This window comes from Bidens hawaiensis, unplaced genomic scaffold, assembly GCF_021521415.1.
Source record: "Bidens hawaiensis isolate Kalapana, Puna unplaced genomic scaffold, B.hawaiensis_p1.1 tig00011662_1, whole genome shotgun sequence".
NCBI lineage: Eukaryota > Viridiplantae > Streptophyta > Magnoliopsida > Asterales > Asteraceae > Bidens > Bidens hawaiensis.
This window is the reverse complement of record NW_027491919.1, coordinates 47867-62310: the sequence shown is the minus strand read 5'-3', so window position 1 is coordinate 62310 and position 14444 is coordinate 47867. Positions and strand designations below refer to the sequence as shown.

The window sequence follows — 14444 nt, the reverse complement described above, 5'->3', positions numbered from 1 at the left end:
GATATGGTTGTAGACTTTTTTATGCGTTGTTAAACTTCTTTCGTTGAACGTGTTGATGGTTTAATTTAGTATGTTTTGATTGATAATGCTGGATATGGTTTGAGTATGTTTTGATGGATAACGATGTATAATTTGTCACTCAGGTTGTGCAACTTTGTGGTTTGTTAAAAACACATCGTTGGTTTTCTTTTGTTAGTAGATGCATGTTGTAATTGAGAATGTAGATAAATGAAATTATTAACATACATACCCAATGAGAAGATAGTGATAAAAAAATGAGTTGCTACATATGAATATGCAAATGTATTGGATATGATATAGTAAGGACAATCAAACGTGTGTCAAAAAATTATATGCATATAAAGTGAATATAATAAACAACCAGCTGTTGATAAAGTATCTGCAACAATTATGAGAATAACACACAACCAAAAAGGCATAAATGTATTTGCATAATTACGATTTAGTAAGGACAATCGAATCCGTGTCAAAAACTTATATGAAAATAACAACTCATCATCGATACAGTTAACCATAGAGAATCTCCTACCATTATGAAAATAACACACAACCATAAATTTTAAAGTATCCATAAATATCACATCATCAATACAGTTAACCGGTGTCGTATACGAAAAAAGTAAACATGAATCAAGGAAACCATATTAAAGTGTTTTGATAAAAAAAAAGGAAATATTAAAAAAAATACACAAGTAGGCTATTCTTCAATATTCTCATTATGTGACGAGCCCGGTCCGTCTTCTGAAGTGTTCTCATTGATATGATACTTGTGATGGTTACGGGCGTCATGACCAGGTTCGTTGCATATTCTACATTCCCTTGGGGGCTTATCTAGTTGACTTTCACTTATAGCTTGCTCGCGTAAAGACCTATAGCAAATTGGAAGCCCACATCTTTTATTCCTAACACCAATTGGAGCATGCATATTGATTTGATCTGGTTGGGTAACACCGGTTAGTTTAGCAAACATGTCTCGCCGGCTAGGTCTAGGGGCATCAAAAGTATCCTCATCAACGGTGGATTTCAACTGATAAATGTAGTCACGATAATGTTGTAGCTTTTCCATATCAGTAACCAGCTTGTTTATAATATGATCATGAGCAATGTTTACATCTCGAATAACATGATAAACGTCGGTTCTTTTGTCTATTTTGGGCTCATCAAATCCAATTGACCGCATAGGGCTGTTAGAGACAGCGTCTTTTGTCCACCTACAATTAATGTACTGCTTGGGAAATACCCTGATATCTAAAATTTGGAGCACCTTGAAGATGTGATGACATAGTAAACCAAATTGCTCGAACCTCTTACAGCTGCAATAAACAGTGATGTCTTCCTTGCGAATCATAACCTATCAAGAACCATAGTTTATATTTAAGTAAGTTACAATACATAAACACACTAAAAAATAAATGTCATACTATATACCTCATGAAAAAAAGTAGGTAGGTGTAGAAAGTCCCGAATATTGAACTTCAGATAATCATCAGCAGGTAGGTAACTCATGGAAGTGCAATTTTGAAGAGCTGCTTGTATTTCCAATTGGACATCAAAAAATGGTTCGTGTGTAGAATTCTGCAGCTTGTTTCTCAAGTGCAAAGTTACTCCATGTTTTGGCTCTTTTGTACCTACAGTCATGATCGTTCTTCCAATGTTCGTGTCTTTGATGATCCAATGTAGTATCAAAATGTGCCAGGAACAAACCAAAGTGCATTGTGGGTTACAAAACATGCCCAAAAATGGTTCTCGCTCCCTGATCGGGATGATGTATGCATTAGACCAGACATGGTTTCTTCACGATAGTATGCAAAAATCCATGATTGTCTAATGTAAAATATATCTTTCAGCCAATTGTGGTCGTTTAACTAAAAATCATTCATGATTAAAGCCCACTCCTTTTCGAAAAGTTCGGGTGTTATTGATTCCATCCACAGAATATCAAACAACAGAGTCTTAAAATCTGTGGTGTTGCAAAGGTTGGATCCAACCTGGTAGAATACAATGTTAGAATGGTATACAAATAAACATTAAAAAAGGGGTAACCAAAAACATAATTTTGTTATACCTTCCCGGAAAACTTATCCATAATAAGCCAGCCTATGCCTAGAATTAGGGAAAACGTCTTTAATTTCACGTTTTGTCGCCGGGTTTTGGTCAGTTACAACAATTGATGGTTCATAACCAAAGGCCCTCTTAAAACACCTCAGCAACCAAATGTAGGATTCGGCGGTTTTCGATCCAAGCAAAGCTGCACCAAGGGTAACATTCCTATTATGGTTGTTGATCCCAGTAAATCGAACAAAAACCAAGTTATACATGCACATAAAATAATAACCAATCAGTTTGTAAAATAGTATAATGGAATATAACAAAAATTAAGTGTTCCCATCATATTACTTGTTATGTCGATATGCTGCTTCAATAGGAACAACATCACCAAAAACGTAGAAATTCATCTTCGAACGCTCGTCTGCCTAAAATAAACCCTTTAACGTGCCATCGGGGCTAGGGAAATAATCACATGAGAAATTATGACAATAATCTTTCTTCGCCATAAGGTGCTGAACAACCATCTCAGCATCGTGGTCTCTGATATATAAGTTGATATTTCTTTTATAGTTTTTGCAATCAGACTTGGTTGCGCCAACTTTATCGAAACCACCATACATGGTCCTCATTATGTTGAAAGCTTTAACCGGACCAATGTAAATGTTAGCAAGATCGTCTAACATCTTTTTGGGTGTGAATGTAAGCTCCCGAGCAGCAGTCAGGAAATGGATGTCGTCTTCATCAACAAATGGATGAATGTGTGCTTAACCAAAATATTTCACCCTGTACTTTCCTTGATCCGTTAAAGTAAGCCTTATTTGTGCATCATAATTGGTTCTTTGAGAACCACTCATACGCTGTTTTTTTCCTTTGAAATCTTCAGTTAGTGTGTCCACTTCCTTAATGGTTCTTGAACCCTCTTTAGTGCAAACAAAGTACTTCAAACGAACAACATTATTTTCCACCCACCGATTTGATTTCCTAATACAAAAACTGCCAGCTAAAGAGTATCTTCTATAAAATGCCTCTGTTGCTTCAATATTATCAAAAATCATACCTTCATTAGGTTTTATTGTGGCAGACACAACTGGAGTGCAGGTATTCCTACCAGAATTGGGAGATATATGTTGTATACAAACTTCCTTGTATACGGGTGGATCTATAAGAAAGAGGTAAGGTAAGTAAAGATATACAACAAAGAACACAATAAAATCTACACACCATCCCAAACTATTGTATATATGTTATTAAAAAACATGAAAAAACTGATCAGTTTGATGACAAAAGGTTACAAGACTTTGACCGACACAAAAATACACAAGTTAGAAATTATGCAAATTATTTTAATATAACACAACAAGCAGATTAATTCAAATATGAAAAGTTTACTAGTTAGATGTAAACAAAAATTCACTGAAAAAAAGAGACAATCAACATCCGTTAAATATAACACAACAAGCCTATGAATATAAAATCGACACATAAACAGTCGAAATGGAATAATAAATCATTTTCTAGTCATATCACCTTGATGTTTACTCAATAAAACAAAAAAAAAACACTAGAAAATGAATAACTACACAACTATTAATATAACACAGCAACCCAATCAGTATGGAAATAGACACAGAAACACCCGAACTGAAATACTAAGACATCTTCTCGACATGTAACCTTGATTTATATTGAGTAAACAAAAACATACTTCAAAAATGAATAAATCAACATCTAGTAATATAACAAAAAAAACACTATGAATATGAATCTAAAATAAAGCCACGCATATCAAGCCTAAGACGATGTTATGATTCTGATAACAAAATTATCGACGAACAACTGAGGATGTATAGTCTTACCTAGTTCATCGACGTCCTTGAAGTTAATCATGGTGAATGATCTTTGGATTTTGACTGAAAGGGAGATTAAAATTCGTTAATGGTTGGTGGATGTTGATTTTATAAAATCATTTAAATCATCGAATTGGTTTTAGTAAATATTATGATTTATATTATTCCAAGATTATAGATAAAGAGATTATAGCTGCCGATCCAATTAAATTAGATATTTATTTTACTTAATTAATTGATTTTATTTAATTAAGAGAAAATGGTTGTTTACAATCATGCCCTTACATGGAAAACTAGACCTAGGGTCAAAAACACTTCTTACACTTCTTAGGATAGATCTACTTCTTATTCTAACCTTTCTCTATGTACCGTATATGTATGAGAGCCGTATATGTACATGCACCGTATATGTATGTAACGTGTATGTATATAATGTATATGTTTGTATCTAACGTGTATGTTTATACCACGTATATGTATGTATGTAACGTGTATGTATATAACATATATGTATGTATGTAATGTGTATGAGTATACCATATATATGTATGTATGTAACGTGTATGTATATAACACATATGTATGAATGTAACGTGTATGTGTATACCATGCATGTGTATGTATGTAACGTTTATGTATATAACACATGCGTATGTATGAAATATGTATGTACGTATGCCGTACATATATATATACCTATATATATATATACATATATATGTGTGTGTGTGTAGATGACATATATGTATGTATGGCGTATACGCATGTGAGCATATACGCTTAGAACAAGGAACTGCTTAATAATGAAAGGTAATGTTTAAAATGGGAAATGACCTAGACATATGATATAAATTGGAGTAGATAGGTGACGCTTGTTAATTGTTACATAGTTAGCCGTGTACAGCTCAAGAAGGGCATTACCGTAAATTCAAAAAGGAATCGTTCACAGGTGAGTTTCTATCCCCATTTTCTTGTTATGTTTTCAGGGCTATGTGCAAACTCGATGTGATTAGTTAATACACTTAACTTAAGTGGTAAGTGCATGTTATGTGAATGTTTATAAAGTATGTATGAATGATATAGAAGGTATGAACGAAATTGTATGACTAATAGTATGAAGAAATATATGTATGAAGGTATGAGTAAAGGAAAAGGAGGGACCAGACCCTTATAATATCTGAGATGTTATTGGTAGCTCTTTAAAATGTATAATTAAATTTGAAAGGTAAGATAAAATATGAAAGTATGAAAGAAAGAAAGAATGGAAGAAAGAAGGTACGTACTTATGCATATACGAAAGAAAGATAAACGGGTCAAGTAAGTAATACGTATCTTCGGATACAAATGAGTAAGTATGAATGTGTTGTATGTTACCTGATTAACTAGATCTCACTCAGCGTAGCTGACTTTTTGTATGCACGCAAATAAATAGATTAAAGCAGCTGGCTTAAAAGAGACACATGGAATGATCTGAAGAGGCTGACATCTGAAGAAGAATTGTCATGATGTTTTTAATAAGATGTTTTATGTTATGTTTAATGACAATATTTGAATATTTTTAATTACACGTGAAGTCTTATACGAGTGAAATTTTGGACTTATGATTTTTGTGGATATTTGAATTTTTGTGTTGTTCCTCTTGGAGATATTTCTTATATTTTAAGATAAGCATGAAGATGTTCGTATGTGACAGGTTTTACAGGCGCCATAGGTTGAGGTGACCTCTATACCGTCTGACACTGTACCAACATGTTCCCCTTTTCCCTCTTTTTCATTTTCCTCGCCTAACGTGTCACTTGTATAGTAGACATATCGTTTTCTCTCTCCACTGTCACCGCCTCATCGTAGTAACTTCGATGAGTATAAATAGGGAGTTTCTTCACTTACAAAAGTTTTTCATATTCTTTCATCCTCATTTCCCCTTTCATCTTCTTCTGAAAAATTTTTATCAGTTACCTTGTATTCACCATAACTCGTTTTTCGGTCATTCCTGATCTAATGGTTCACGAGAAGAAAAATTATCCATCGATTGACCTTGTGGAAATTAATTGGAAAGAGAAAGAGTTCCGAGACCTTGTTACTACTTACGGCATCGCACCGGAATGGGACCCGGAGTTCCCAGTTGCCAAATCTACTGCTGACAAACCTCCGACCGGCAAGATGGCAGTCTATGCCGAGTATTTTTCGACCGGGAATCTTCGGTTTTCGATAACCAAGTTCCTAAGTAATGTCATCACCGGGCACAGGATCCACCTTTCCAGGTGCACCCGTTTGGCCTAATGAGGATTCAACAGCTTGAATTCTGTTGTAGGGCAAACAATATTGTCCCAACTGTGGAGAAATTGGCTGTTTTTTACAAGATGAACGGACGTGGCGGTTGGTACAACTGCTCTACCACCGCCAATGGAGTTGTTGGGATGGAGTCTCCTCGCAAAGCGTATGAGTGGAGAACAATGTTTTTTTTTTGGATTCGCGAGGACGTGGCTCCCATTACCATGGTCCGTCTCCCACAAAACGAGAAACTTTCGGACCTGTGTTTTGCTCCGTAAGAGGACTAGTTGTGGTTCAATACTATGACTCGGATGCCTACGCCAAATGCGGACGATGGTTGAGGAAGCCCTAGTGTGGGTTGGTATAAGCCGCTAATGGCCATATCCTGACCTCGAGCCATTATTCAAGAATGTGGATGAAAGTAAGTGTTCTGCACCTCTAACTTTCATATCATTTTTTTATATCATTCCTCATTTTTATATTATTTTTAGGTGAAGGATCGGTGTTGAATGCACTTCTTGATAAAACGATGGGTTGCATGCAATGCCGCTCGCATAATCTGAAAGCCCAACCTGTCCTCGATAGGACAAGGGATCACATTTTGTTTCCCAAGGACTTGCGCCCTGAGCCTCTGGTATCATAGGCTATCTTTTATTTAGGTGAGTTTTCTATAAAACATCGTCCTTTGAGCGCACTCACTTCGGATGGGGTAATTGTACTATTATCATCAAGAGACAAGTCATCACCATGCAAGAAGGAACGTGATATCAATACTTATGATCTATCAGATATTACCTGTGCTTTGGTAGATCTTAATCGCAAGAGGAAACATCGATCCTCAAAGTCAAGCGATGCGGGTGGTGGCCATGCTGAAACCGATGACACCCAGCCTAATAAGAAACATGCAATGGGGCCAAAGAAGGTTAAGAAGGTCCGTCTTGAGGACCGGGTTAAGTGTGTGGCTACGCAACCATCCCAAGGTAATTATTAATTTTGTTGAATGTCCTTAAAAAAATTTTCTTTTTTGAGTTTGGGTACTTATGTTTATGTTTTCTGTTGATGGCAGAGAACCCTGCCGCACCCACGAAAAGTGTGAGTATTCAAGAACCACCATCTTCCTCGCCAGTGATCATCATTCCGAATAAATTTCTGGCTTCGAAGGGAAAGTATCCAAAACATGCTTTTAATGAGCTAGAGACTGAAGCTGTGCCTCAAGACAATCCTCAATCTCCCCCAATTTTGTCTGTTTCCTCCTCTTCGCGTAATACGGGTGAAGGAGCATCTTCCCATGTCCAACAGTCACCACACAGGAGGAGGTTTCATCGCCCTTCTTATTCTGATTACTACGGGTGACCAAATACGGAGGAAGATGACTTCCTTCATCTGCCTCGTTCGACCTTATCCCAAGGCGCACATTTTTCGAACGCGAATAGTTGTGCTGAATTCCTCAGCCATGGTATTCCGCTCTGAGAATGTGCTTACCAACGTGGACGCTCGCATCATGACCTGGCCTATGTTTTCAACTTCAACTTGGCAAATACTGAGGCCAGCGGGCAAGAAATCGTTAGGGAATGGATGTCTATGGGAGAGAAGCGGGAGATGATGATGGACAAGGTGGACCAAGCCCCGAAGAATGCCGATGAGCAACGTCTGGAAGCCAACACTTCAAAGTGGAAGCTTTTGATGTTGAGGCAGCCTTATTGGCTGAAAAGGAAAATTAAGCGGCTGAAAAAGGAGCTTAAAGAAGATAACATCAAGCTTGTGAAAAGCTATGATGAGCTGAAGGAGAAGGCCAAGCAATCCGAGGAAGATAATCAATGGCATATGACTAAGTGTCTGCCGCTAGTAAGTAGTTCAATTATTATTTCAATTATTTTCTTGGTTATTCACTCTTTTTTATTGTTAGGTGATTGAGCATATCAAGGATGGGCCAGAGCTGGGAGATTGTCTTGCACTAATGCTGAACGCCTCTTCTCAAGCCGGACGCAAAGTCGGTTTTGAGGAAGGCGTTGAGTATATGAATACCCAGCCTCCACTTGAAGAGCATTCGTTGCATGGCCATGATCTGGAGGTGGAATATAGTGATAATTACAAGATTTTGATGAGCTATTTTTTCCACTCCAAGATGTATACTAGAGTTTTCCTCTGATGAAAAAGGCTTGCAACTGCTCCGTGATTACTTATGCAGTCCTTCATAAGAGAACCGCAAACTCCTCCCACTTCACAAGATCAAGAATCTTCTCAGGCGCCACCTGAATAGTATATAGACTTTAGTAATCGTATTTTGTGATAATAATTAATGTATTATGTAATCCTCTTTTTGGTAATATATTAAGTGTTTCCTTCACTTTGTTTTATTGTGTTAAATAATATAAGTGTGTTATAGGATTCTTAGATATATTCCAATAAAGGATTATTTGTTAGATGGCACGCACACCATTTTAAGAAACAATGAGTTCTCAGCCCCAAGAGATGTGTATCTAACACGCAGGTCATTATGGCATGCATACCTATTAAACATTATGACACGCAGGTCATTATGGTACTCCCACCAATTAAACATTATGACACGCACACCGATTAAACACTATGACACACAGGTCAATCTGGCTTGCACGCCAATTAAATCATTAAGACATTCAAGTCACAAATATAAAAGATAATTAATTCTTATAAAAGTAAATGCATGCAAGCCCTCTTTACAATATCAATTGAAAACATGTGATACTCAGATTCCTTTGTCAAACAACAACACACATGCCGTAAATAAAATTCAAAATAAGGCACGCGGGCCTCCTTTCATGACACGCATGTTATTACACGTAACATCTCTTCAATTGTGCTACATTCCATGTTCGTTGAATATCCGTTCCATCCAACTTTTATAACTTGTATGCACTTTTACTCAGAACATCCTTGACTTTGTAAGGTCCTTCCAAGGTTGGAGCTAGTTTTCCTAAGGGTTCTTGACCTGATGCGTCGTTATTGTGGAACGCAAAGTCTCCCGCTTGGAACTAGCAAATTTTAACTCGAGAATCATAATATTTCTGAAGTTGACACTTGTAATTGCTTTCTCTAATGAGTTCCAGTTCACGTCTTTCCTCCAGTAAGTCAAGGTTAAGACGCAGTTCTTCATCATTATTGATAACAAACAATGTTCTTGCGGATGGGATCCCAATCTCTGCGGGAATCATGGCTTCAGTGCCATATGTAAGACTGAATGGTGTCTCTGAGTTACATGTTTCTTTTTGGGTTCTAAAAGCCCACAACACATTTGGAAACTCATCAACCCAACCGGTACACTTGGTTCCAATCGTGATTTTATCCCATCTTTGATACTTCTATTGGCTCTCTCCACCTGACCATTATCTTACGGGTGGGCAACTAACGTAAACACTTGATTAATTTGGAGCTCCTTCAACCATGCTTGTAAACTACCACCCGCGAATTGAGTTCCGTTGTCATTAACTATCGCTTGCGGAAGGCCAAACTGACAAATGGTGAACTCTCATATGAACTTTTTCATGTTTGCGGTTGTAATAGAGGCAACCGGGTAGGCTTTAACCCACTTGGTGAAGTAATCAATTGTAACTATCAAGAATTTAATACGCCCTGGAGCTTCTGGGAATGGACCCATAATATCAATCTCCCAATTCTGAAATGGATAAGCAGATGACACTGGAACCAATTCATATTTTGGGCACAAAGTGTTTGGCGCGTGTCGTTGACACGAGTCACATTTTCGAATCTCACGGACCGCATCAATATGCATTCCGGGCCAATAGTACCCTACATTCATCAACTTGGCGACCACATTCATATTTTGAGCGCAAAGTGTTTGGCGCGTGTCGTTGACACGAGTCACGTTTAAGAATCTCACGGAATGCATCAACATGCATTCCGGGCCAATAGTACCTTACATTCATCAACTTGGCGACCCTCATGCAGGCCACATGTACCCTCATGAACTTCTCGAATTAGATAATTAGCGTCTTCCGCATAAACACATCTAAGTTGTGGTCCTTAGAAGGATCAGCTGTATAGTATATCATCTTGCAACTGATAATTTAACGCTTTGTGGCGAAGTTTTTGAGCTGCCAGTTTTTTCTCAGGAAGCATTCCCGACGACATATATGTTATGAGTGTAGTCATCCATGATTCAACTCATGTTTGAATGACTAACACTTGGTGTTGCGGTACTAATGGTCGGTTAAGTACTTGAATACGTATATCCTTGGCTAAATGCTCAAAACTTGTCAACGCCAGTTTGCTTATAGCATTCGCAGGTTTATTTTCGCTTCTCTTGATATGAATTACCTTACATGACGCAAATTGAAGTATGAGTTATTTTGCTTGAGACAAGTATGAGGCCATAATTTCATTATTGGCTTCATATGTACATTAATTTGCTCCGCAACCAACATTGAGTCGACGCATTCTTCGAGATGTCATACACCAAGCTTTTTACCTATCCGCAACCCAGCTAAGAATGCCTCATATTCAGTCTCATTATTAATGCTCTTAAATTCCAACTTGATGGCGTACGTGAATTCATGACCTTTTGGGTTTACCAACCCCAAACCCGCACCAGATACATCTCTACTAGATATACCATCTTTAAATAAAGACTAAATCTGATCTTGCTCTGGTGGTACTAGGGGTTGTTGCTCATTCAAGCATTCTGTTTCTTTATTCTGTGGGACTTCGGTGATGAAATCCGCCAAAATCTGTCCTTTGATTGCGGGTCATGTTTTATACTCAATTGAGTGTTCACCCACTTCAATAGCAAACTTTGCCAATATTCTAGACAATTCAGGTCTGCTAAGCACACTCTTCAACTTGTACCCTATCAAAACGTTGATCGAATGACCTTGGAAATACATGCGGACACACCTTGCTGCGTAAACCAATGCTAATACCAACTTTTCAAGCATAGAATACCTAGTTTCAGCATCTTCCAGTGTTTAGCTAACATAATAAATTGGTGTTTGAAAAGTTTTCCAGTCCGTTAGCAACACTGCACCAATTGCTATATCTGATGCGGACATATATAAGGTCAATGGCTCTCCAGCTTATTGTGCGAACAACGTTGGCAATTCAATTAAACATTTTTTCACTTATAAAAATGTTTTCTCGGCTCCCGCTGACCATTCAAAGTGTGCGTTTTCAAACAATTACGAAGTGTTGAACTGAATGGAAATGATTTGGACGCATGATTGGCCAAAAACATTTTCAATGCTTCCAACCTTCCGTTCAATGTTTGTACTTCTTTGAGGGAAGAAGGTGAAGGCATGTGGGAAATCACATGGACTTTATCTGGGTTAGCCTTGAAACATTTGATTGTAACTATCACACCCAAAAATTTTCCCTCTTCCATACCAAAGAAACACTTGTTGGGATTAAGTTTCATATTGATTTTTCTCAAAGTATGAAATGTTTCTTCAATATCCCGCAGCATATGATATTCTTCAATCCTCTTAATGACCAAATCCTCCATATAAACTTCCAAATTATGCCCCATCTATCCTTAAATGTGTTATCCATCGACCACTGATATGTTGAACCTGCGTTTTCAACTCGAAAGGCATCATTTTATAATAAAATGTTCCTTGATATGTACGAATGGCATTCTTGTCCTCATCCCCAGCCGCCATGCAGATCTGATGGTATCCTTTGTACGAGTCAAGAAAACATTTAAATTCAAAGGGTGCAACCGCTTCCACTTTCAAATCTATTTCTGGCAAGGGATAACAATCCTTAGGGCAAGCTTTATTTAATTCTTTAAAATCAATGCACATCAATCAAGTTCCATTGCTCTTAGGAACTATGACAGGGTTTGCAACCCAGGTTTGACATCTGATTTCCAAATGATTCTTGCGTTTAACAAATCTTGAACTTGTTCATTCTTTACTTTCATTTGATCTGGACTTATCTTTCTTTTCTTATAAACAATAGGAGTAAAAGATGGATTAACCCGCAGTTTATGTTCCACAATTTCCCGTGGAACTCCTATCATATCCGCGAGTTGCCAAGAGAAAACATAAACATTCTTTGTAAGTAGTTTCTTAACAAATGTCCTCACTGTTTTAGAAATAGTGGAACTTTGAGTTCATCGCCCAATTTTCAGGTTCAGTGCGCTTGACCGATTTTGGTACTTAACTTGGCTTTGAACTCTCTGTGGTGAACAATGCTTGTTGATATGTATAATTAATTTACCCGTGCGTGTTGGTACTCCCACCGCACCATGTGAGATAGACAGGTTAGCATTGAAGTCACCAATAGCCCCTTGACCCAAAATTATATCATGCTTTGACCATGATGGAAGAACCAAGAACTCTACATTTTCAGTCCGTGAATGAATCTTGTCGCTAAGGGTAACCGGGAAAGAAATAACAGCACGCGGGTGCATAAATTAATAACCGAAACAATTTACTGGAGCGTGAATATGTTTCAACCTCACCTTATCTTCCTTATCATGTTGTTCAAAGCATTGCTCATACATAATATAGGATGTACTTCCCGTCTCAAAGAAGAATTATTGGGACCCATAATGTCCAATCAAAGCTGTAATAATCAATGCATACTTCATGTATGGGCCACCCTTGACTCTTGGGAAAACCACCGGTTCGCTCTTCCAATCCTCAAATTCATTTTCTTGTCTCTTGTATCCGCAGAGTTTTCCTCCTTGGATCATGTGAACATTCAAATCTTTTACATGCTTTTTTCGCGGACCATTATTCACTTGTGTTGGTGGTTTTCGCCCCTCCTGTCTAACATTATTCAACAATTTTTCAACCTTGCTTGACTTAACTGCTTTCTCAATTTCGTTTCTCAAACTCACACAGTCATCAGTGTGATTACCTATGTCATTATGGAACATACATTGCTTGTTTGGATTCAAATGCACTCTTCGCACAATCGGTTGTGGTTTCTAGAACTTAACTTTTTTCGTTGTTAAAATTTCTGATCGAGTTTTCGTCAGTGGGGTCCACATGCTATTATCATGTCCCCAACTACGATCTTTTTTCTTGTTCTCAATCAGTGATATTGCATACAACTGTTTAGAGGTTTCTGCGGGAGGTTGGATTCGAGACCATATAGATCCCCATACCGGCCTACTCGTTCGTGCATTCTTGAATTCCGTCTTTACTATTTGCTGATGCTGAGGTTGTGAGGGCTGAGATAAGGTTTTTGAATATGAAGGCGGGAAAGATAACACACCGCGAATACACTACTGTGTTCAATCGTATGTCCAAATTGGTGCCTGATATGGTGAACTCTGAGACCAAGAGGATAAGGTGCTACTTGAGGGGACTTTCGCAAAACGCTCGCACATTGGTCAGGACAAGTAAACCTGCATCTTTTAATTCTGTTTTTGAACTCGCAGAAATGGTTTATGATGACTTAACTGTGGATTATGTGGAAGTAGAAGAGAAGAAGGAGAAGAAATAGATCGCTCCAGCTAAACGACCCGATACTCAGATGTGGAACCCCAAGGGCAAGTGACAGAAGGTGTGGGAGAAGAAGTCATGTAAGACTTGTCGTAAGATGCATAGTGGTGAGTACAAATGGAGTAAGGGTACAATCGTCTGCTACAAGTGGGGTAATGCCTATGGTGGAGAGTGCAGGCTTGGGTCGAATGTGTCACACCCCGGTCGTAATGGCGGAAAACCGAGGCGTGGCGACTAGGTCGTGATTGATTGAGCACAATAGTATAAAAGTCTAAATGCATAAACATAACCAAACTGTCAAATATTACATCATCCAGGTAACATGAAACAAATTGTTTTAATACAAAATATCAAGTTTCCAAACAACTCCTAGCCTAGCCTTCATCTCTCTAAGGCCTCTATCAGCTATTAGCTACTTCCTGCTTCATTTCCTGAAAACATGTAATAAAACGTCAACTACAAAAAGTAGATGAGTGAATTCATAGGTTAACTAATACTGTAGTGATAAGCCCTACACAAGCATACTAGGCTAAGTTGTAGGGGTTTATATATAGGGTGTACCATCGGCTAACCCACCACTCCTACAACTTATCCTACTATGCTTGGTATGCTTATCATCTCAACTGAATCTGCAAGAGTTTCGTATAAAGATTCCAATTATTGTTTCCATGCATGCAGGAGGAACGGTATCAAGGATATATGAATAAGATACCCAAGAATCATATGTAACCATGCCATGATGAAAAATGATAATGATGCATAATGATCACACAAGACCTGACATCGACCCCACACAAGACCACAC

The 14444-nt window shown here is 37.9% G+C and overlaps 1 protein-coding gene across 1 annotated transcript; it reads right to left on the bottom strand.

Moving 5' to 3' along the window:
* Positions 1-718: 718 nt before the first annotated feature.
* Positions 719-1659, bottom strand: LOC143538676 (uncharacterized). Its single transcript, XM_077032179.1, has 2 exons — positions 1450-1659; positions 719-1372 (listed from the first exon to the last, which is right to left on the bottom strand). The coding sequence occupies exons 1-2, from the start codon at positions 1657-1659 to the stop codon at positions 719-721; spliced, it is 864 nt and encodes a 287-aa protein (XP_076888294.1).
* Between the last annotated feature and the right edge of the window lie 12785 nt (positions 1660-14444).

Excerpts from the sequence above, each read along its gene's own strand:
- LOC143538676 (XM_077032179.1), bottom strand. The coding sequence starts at position 1,659 with ATGACTGTAGGTACAAAAGAGCCAAAACATGGAGTAACTTTGCACTTG. Across the intron at positions 1,373-1,449 it reads TACCTACTTTTTTTCATGAG|GTTATGATTCGCAAGGAAGA; the intron begins GTATATAGTATG and ends GGTTCTTGATAG.